The following is a 7800-nucleotide window of genomic DNA, read 5'->3' as shown; positions in this document are numbered from 1 at the left end:
TTTAAGGAAGGAGGTAGTGGGGGTATGAGGGAAGGAGAAGGTGAAGTGTGAGGGAGGGAGTGGTGGTGAGGGAGGGACTGAGTGGGAGGTGAGGAAGGGAGGGAGTAGGGTGTGAGGGAGGGACGGAATGAGGGTAAGGGTGTGAGGGAGGGAGTGGAAGGGTGAGGGAGGGACGCGGGAGAGGGTGAGTGGTGAAGGTACACGTTACCTCGTGGCCTTTCTGCTCCCCAGAAGTCTCGCCCTCTCTGACTTTCTCGGAGCCTTGAACACCAAAAGGGCTTCCTCGGCTCTCCCTGGTGGAGATGTCCTGTGTGGATTCAGAGGGAGCAGGGACCTCTCTGTCTGGGACTAGCTCAGTCTCTGGGACGGTGTCCACCAGCGGCGGAGAGGCCTCATCCTCCGGACATCTATTGGACTCGACATCGACCTCAGGCTCTTCCCCATCGCTGTCCACCTCGGGAGACACGGACCTGTAACTGGAGCTGTCACTCATGAAGTCCGGTGACCCATAGCCAGGCCGGGCTCCGTTATAAACCTCCCGGTTCCCGTAAAGTTTGGCGATGCTCTCCGCGTCCTTCACCACTGGCCGGAACGCCGAGATGTAGTTGAGTTTCCGAGGCGTCAGGGAGATGCCTTCGACCGAGCGCGCCTCATCCCCAGAGCGGGGGTCCTCCTCATTCCGGGAGTGGGTACTGGAACACCTCTCACTGTCAGCCAGGCTGTCCTTGGGAGTGTTACTGCTCCGGTCACTTTGCTCGGACACATCCATCTCGTTCTGCCGCCCATTGGGGGTCTCTGACACCTTGGGTTGGCTCTGTGGATACGGGGGAACGGGCAGGGTGCCAGCGGCCGGCCAGAACATGGGGAAAGATGGGTAGACCGTGTCCTTGGCGCTAGACCAGAACATACTGGGCAAGCCCCCCTGAGTCTTGTCCCCCACCACGTTGGCGTCGTCCTTTTTCTGACACAGCCCGAAGGTGGGGAAGCCGTACGGGTGCGGGAAGATGGGCGGCGGCATTTTCTGCAACATGCCGAAGCTTTTGCTGGGCACCGGGATGACCGGGTAGCTCCGGACGTTGTTGGCCAAGTTCATGCCGCGCCCCTCATCCTCACACCTCAGCGCCTTGTGCGGGATGTCCGAGCCCCGGGGGGGTAGCGAGCTGGCCCCGGGAGCTTTCAGGGAGGCCGAGGAGCCGGAGCCGTGGTTCGGGAGGGTTCTCTTGCGGCTGCCTCCATTGAACATCGCCTTAACATCTTCCCAAGCGTGGGCCAGGTACTCTGAGGGAACCTTGTCTGAAAGTTTGAGGTGTCTCCGCCAAGAGTTGAAGTTTGCGGCGTCGGGCTGTGTGTATTTAGTGTCCGGGACTCTGTGAGAATGGAAGATGAATTTATTTGGGGAAAAGTACATATTACAATAGCTGCACTTGATGCACTTGGCCCGAGAGCTGTTGTACCTGGCAGGGATGAAGTTACCACGACAACCCCAAGCGCACTCGTGAGACACATCGAAGGCAAAGTTCTCGGGCAGTTTCGGGGGCGTGTGCTCGCCCAGGAAAGACTTACAGAGCCTCTCCGCCTCTCTTTTGGTGATCATGCCACATCTCCGGGACGAGATAGGCATCGCCCCGGCTCTGCGCAGGATTTCCAGCTGGACTGGGGTGCACTGGACACAGGTGATACCCAAGGCCACTCTGCGATTGTGGATCTCGTTGTAGCTGTAGTTTTTCAGCAGGGTGTTGGAGATCTGGGCCAGGCACAGCCTCTCCTGCCCGTCAATCACCAAGGAGACGATGGGCAGCCCGTACAGAACGGCTTCCCCGATGGTATTGGTTTTCAGGCTGCTGGAGGCCGTCTGCTCTCTCTGGCTGTAAGGTTGCAATTCCTGTTTGGAGTTCGGTGTAGAAGCGGTGTCGTTTATTACTCCCAGCTGAGTAGAAATCTTCTCCATGCCGGAGCTTCTGTCGAGAAATCAGCAGAAAACAACAATTCTATATCAAATATATATTCTTTATCCCAAAGCAGAAATGCAAAACGACTCGTCATTTTATACAACCCGGTTAAACGGGAAATTGCGCTAATCATTTGGAAACGATAATTACAACAATTCATCATCCTCTGGGGTAATTGAGAGAAATATTTCCGATCTAAAATAACGAGATTCCCCACTTATAAATATCTCCAACACCCCAGTCTCGGGAATAAATATCTATTTATTAAAAATTTATGTCCCAATCAGAATTTTCGAATGCATTGTTTCTTTTCCCAATTAACGGGGAGGAATAATTTCTAAATTTTCAACGTTTTCACAACGAGACAATATTATTTGGTGGAAATTTTCAGAGATTTGGACTCAGGTACAAGTTACTCCTTCTGCCAAGAAGATCGGTTTCCAGATTAAAAGTGGAACGTGGTAATATTGTTTTCAGGGAAACAGTTGGCACAGTTGCTGAAGCTGGCGCCACACTGGGTTTAATATCCCATTATAATTTTTTAAAAAAATAGTCAGTGTCAGAGTTCCTTTCCAAAACCTGGTGTGTTGACCAACACAGCGACCAGGGGCTGTCATTTCAGAATCTTCATTTAGTTTATTGTTAATTCCTACCTGCTCTGCGTCACTTCGGTTTCAAGATGAAGCTCAGTGTTGAGGGACAGATTTTTCTGTGATGCAGAGAAAAGAAACGCGATTTTCAGCCGAACAGACAGTCGCAATGTCTCGACCAAGGCTCTTTTTTTTAAACGCGCTTTAAATAAACTTAGCTCGCTCCCGCCGCCCGGTAATCCTTGGGAGCTCTCATCCCGCTGCACGGTATTTAATTCAAAACCGAGAGACGGACAAGATAAGCAACGGCGTTTAAGTACTCCAGCGATTTTACAATAACGATGGGATACGGTCAATTAGTATTTACATCACACCGTTAGCCCGGATCAGAGAAATGAATGGGGATAAATCAGAACTACTCCCTACAATATAGATCACCACTGCTGCCTGTAAAACATTTTTGACTAAAGACTTGAAAAAATGTACGGTAAAAGGCCTAAAACCCTTTGCCGTTCTAAAAGGATTAAATTGAAAGATACAGTAACTTTAAACGTGACACGATAGAATCGTAAAACGGGTTTGCCTAGCGGATCGCAGAATTAAATGCAATTATACTGAATACACCAAGAACTATATAACTTGAAGACAGAATGGGACAGTCATCAAACGCGTGTACTCACACTCACACGTTCATACACTCACTTTCACACACACACCTTTACACTCACGATAACACACGCATGAGCTCATTCACAGTCACAGACACATTTACACTCACAACAACACACACTCACACCCACTTACACACACACACCTTTACACTCACAATAACAATCACATCCAGCGAGAAATAGAGAAAATGAACTTTACCCTCTATGTCTGTTCAATCTGACACAATCGTGCGTTCCAGTTTTCAGAAAATAAAAGTTGTTGCGGGGGAGACATGAGGAGGGAAGATGTCGGAGTCACGGCTCCTGCTCCCCGTTATCCTGCTGGAGGCTGGAGGGAGGGGGATGGGGGGTGGGGAGGAGGGGGAGAAGGTGGAAGAGAGGGGGCGGGGGTTCTGAAACTCCTGTCCCGCAGTGTGCAATCCCTCTGCCCCCGGTCCTTGTGTATTCTCTGTCTCTCTAAAGGCAGTGCAACAAAAAAAAGGTGTCGAGTATCTCAAAGAATGTCCTGAGAATCCATGTCCCTAAACTGCCCCATCTCCTTAATGCAACAGAACAGCCACATGGCAGCTGAATGGGAGCGGAGCTGATCCTTAGTTGAATGGTTTACATCGATCAAGCCACAGCTAAAATAATAGGAAGACACACCCACTTAGCGCCGGCAGAATTACATTAACCATTTGTCTACGGGATGCCCGCTAACGTCAATCATTATTTTCCGTCAATCAAGCGCTGCTTCATCCAGTTACATCGTCTGCAGGCCAGGGAGAGAGAAATATAGAGAGTGAAATCTTTCAGACTCGCCACTTGGAGGTAAGCTCTCGTATTATTGGAGAGTTGATTTTATTATTTTTTGCTGCGTTTTGTTTGCTTCCTATTTTTTCTCTTCCTGTTTATTTCAACATTCAAAGGCTTCAGGCCATCTACCACCTAGTTGCGTTTTCATTCTGTTAATTTCAATGAATTCGCGTCAGACAGAGGTGGCAGCCTTTTAGCTCAACAACTCAAAATAAAATCCCACTACTGTAGAAGCAAGAGCCCAGTTTTATTCAAAGTGTTTTAGAATGAAGGGTTTGGGAGTCAGACTAACACAGACTCTTAGAAGATCTCCAAGTTTGAAAGAAAATATTAATTTCCACATTCTCTGGCGTTGAAGTGTCGCTAAACAAACACAGCGATTAAAGAAAGACAACAGAAAAGTGGCAACACGGTGGAGAACTGGAATGAAAAGAGCAAGAGAGTGAGAGGGAGGGCGAGGTGATGCAAAACAAAGCCAGGAAAGAGTGGAGAGGACACGAGAGAGAGGGGTAGAGAGGCCCACCTTTACTGGAGATCGGGCACATTTCTTTTTGTTTAAAGCGGAACATGAATTGATGTTTCAAAGAATGGACACCATGAAATTGGCCCTACTTGTATCTGTTAATAACGTTACAAGGGGACAGTTACCAATCTGAAAGCCAGATTGTAGTGATTGTGCTTTTTTGACCACACGTGGCTTTTAGAATCGGCCCCAGGACCGCACCGCTCGAGCTGTGCCCTTGGCGAAACTTTTAGAACAGTGAGTTGGTGCTGCACCGACTCTGTGCTCCGTTCTGTTTGAATTAAACCGGACAGTGTCACCCTGATGGCAAACAGGTCACGAAACGGTCTCGGGAAGTTATGACGAGGGGATCGCCTCGCTTAAAGTTTGTTTGCCCCAGTGGAAATTGGGAGCCACGCAATTAAAATTACTGTAAGATATGACTTAGTTCTTCAGTTGAAAATTATGTTCCGGCGCTTCTTTTATGTGGTTTTAAACACTAGCCTGACTGCGATGTGTGTTAAAGGCTGATGTTCTGTGTACATAAACACTCTGATGTATTTGTGCAATATTCTGCCGTAAGTGGTGTAACACAATGCTGGCTCTATTAACTATTTATAACCTGATCAATAACCATCATTTAGCCCTGCTGGGGACATGATTGTGCTATCACTGACCCTCGTCTACCATTATCTTCTCGACTTCTAGATAAATTCTCCAGAAATTATTACCCGTTTAAAGGTCCAATTTCTGTTGGGTTCTAAAGTGTGTGTGAAACGCAACATTATTTTAAAACAGGGACACACTGTGAATTTTTTTTTAACTAGAAGTGGAGACAAAGTCATTTTATAAGGTAACACCGAGTGAATATTGTCGCGGTGTTATGTCGAGAGGAAGAGCGGAGAAATAAAGGAGGTCATATATATTTATTTATCAGAATATGAAACTTGGTGATCTAGGGGATAAAAATTGCATGTTCCCGTTTGCAGTTCAATAAAATAACTCGGAGCAGCAAAATCGTGAGATAAAGATAATCAGTTTGTAAAACAACCTCATTTAATCTACTTTCGTTTTATCGAAGACTCTATAGATTTGAATTGATTATTTTGTAAAATGCATTATCTATCTATCTATCTATCTAAATATCTATCTATCTGAATATCTATCTATCGTTAGGCGTTGTCTTTTTTTTGTTTTTGTAACATGACGCCGTTTATTGCTCTTAATGGACACGTTAATTAAACTGTAATTAATCATACTGTCTGGATTCAAATTTGAACAGTTACACTAATCAAACAGAACTTAATAACGTCCATGAAACTGCCCGGAGCTATGACTTTTGTTAAGCAGACTCATGTTGCACTAAAGCAAGCGTTGGCAGCAGCTTTTCACGCCATATGTATCTTATACGCCAACATCGAGATGGGAGCATTTCAGGAGCGAGAAAGCAGTTTTGTAATTTCTGCAGAAGGCAGCTGAACCTTTTCCGCTCGACATCAAGAACCAGAAAATCTGAAACTTGCTTCTTTGTGAAACAGACGGCGTTTAACTCCCCTTTCTTTTTGGAAAAAAAATACCAAAACTATTATTTGGTTAACTGACGTCGCAGGTTTAACACCGACTCAGGGGACATAAGCAAATGCAAAATTTATTGAGTAAAGGAGCATCGACGTAAAGCTGAGACAGTATTGTGTTTCGTTTCAGCTTTCTACAGCCACAACGTCCCCGCCACCCACCCCCTCAATAATTAGAATCTTGTACGGTAATTATTCGCCACCTTTTAATTATTCAGAGGTCTGAGTGAGTGTAGTATTCCGGCCAATGATTTCGTAGGTTGCAAAAGCTTCGAATACCCTGTGCACGGGTTCTATGTAAACCTCGTAAACACACCAAAAAAACACTGGCTTTTCACCAGCTTCAGTTGATGCATTTATTTGTGTTTTGAAAACATATTTTCACACGTATTCAAATCCATCTTTACTAGTCTGCAAGCGGCCATCAAAGGTTCAGAGATATCTATATTTATTTAAATATGTGTCAGCCGCAACACCCCCCACCCCTACTCGAAGTGAGGACTTCCACTAATTATAACCGGCTTGGCAACACATTCGCTCCCACAGATGCATTCAGCCCAAACTCCGCAATGGTTTGCTACCCCTGCAGCTAGAATCCTACTCGGGTAAGGAAATCACCCTTTCCTTAGGCGAATGTCAGTCCCGATAAAGCGAATCGTGGTTGACTGCAAAAGTTCTACACCTGATTGTTTAAGACTTTAACCCCAAACACACGCATCTACTGGAAGGTCTCTGGTTCCGCTGTGGGATACAGACGGATAAATTAATGCTTCTAATCCGCTCGGGGTTTTGGCCTTTAAATATACACAAACCCTTCTTAGCCAAAAAAAAACACAAGATACTTTCGAATTAGGCAACTGTAAGCAAGTGCATTAATTTGTAGGGAAACATTAGTTTTTACCAGACCCCTGTTGAGCACAGTCTCACAACGTGTAAACACTGGGAATGAAATTGGTTTCTGTCGGCAGGTCTGAGGCCTCAACAGTCACTAACCTCATCTTATCCCCGTCACTGGGCCTCGGCCAGTTGGGGATCTTTACCTCTTTTCATCAATTCTTAAATCAAGCGAAGTTCGTCTCCAAAGTTGTTTTGTTGGGATACGTGGGACCGCTCGACGGGCTCCGATACAGCTCTGTACAGTTCATATTGGAAACCAGGGCGCTCAGTGGACAGCTTGGAGGTGGATTCACGTTAAAACTACATGATTCCAGCGTGCAGCTTATCCTAGCCGCTGAGAGAAACGTGCAGCAAGGCAGTCTCTGTCATTAGATCAGCAAAGATGGGAGGAACATTTCATTAATTAATTGTCCATTAGTCTTTGTTAATTACAATATCGGTTGTTTGTCAGTCCTTATGCACTTGTCTTATAACGCGGCAACCTAACAATGGATTTTCTTTTGTTAAAGGAATTCCCGGGAATATCAGAATACATTTGGCCTCAGCTGTTTAGCCTGTAATTCATCATATTTGTTTAATCATGATATTGTCATTTTTACTTTTGAGGTGCGTGTTATTAAAACACTTGGTCTTGACCTGTGGACATCACTCATTCAAACATTTACTCACACACACTCATTCAAACATAAACACTCACTCAAACGCACACACACACTCCAACACACCTTACTCAAGCACACACATACTCAAACACATCTCACTCACACACTCAAACACAACATTCACACACTCACTCAAATACAATCTCTCAAAAATACACGC

The 7800-nt window shown here is 45.8% G+C and overlaps 1 protein-coding gene across 5 annotated transcripts in view; it reads right to left on the bottom strand.

Moving 5' to 3' along the window:
* Positions 1–7154, bottom strand: part of LOC122540811 (SKI family transcriptional corepressor 1 homolog-B-like) — a 13784-nt gene extending 6630 nt beyond the window's left edge. The window contains exons 1-4 of one of the 5 annotated variants that reach the window (XM_043677014.1): positions 7075–7154; positions 3410–3666; positions 2603–2658; positions 209–1958 (exon numbers count right to left, since the gene is read on the bottom strand). In XM_043677014.1, the coding sequence (XP_043532949.1) occupies positions 209–1948 (1740 nt within the window). In that variant the 5' untranslated portion in view covers positions 1949–1958; positions 2603–2658; positions 3410–3666; positions 7075–7154. Of the gene's footprint in view, positions 1–208; positions 1959–2602; positions 2659–3409; positions 3813–7074 lie in introns of those variants that run through there. The other 4 variants (XM_043677019.1, XM_043677018.1, XM_043677016.1 and 1 more) reach the window with 4 other exon arrangements.
* Between the last annotated feature and the right edge of the window lie 646 nt (positions 7155–7800).

This window comes from Chiloscyllium plagiosum, chromosome 36, assembly GCF_004010195.1.
Source record: "Chiloscyllium plagiosum isolate BGI_BamShark_2017 chromosome 36, ASM401019v2, whole genome shotgun sequence".
Lineage (NCBI taxonomy): Eukaryota > Metazoa > Chordata > Chondrichthyes > Orectolobiformes > Hemiscylliidae > Chiloscyllium > Chiloscyllium plagiosum.
Note: the sequence above shows the minus strand (reverse complement) of the source record. Positions and strands in the feature narration are given on the sequence as shown.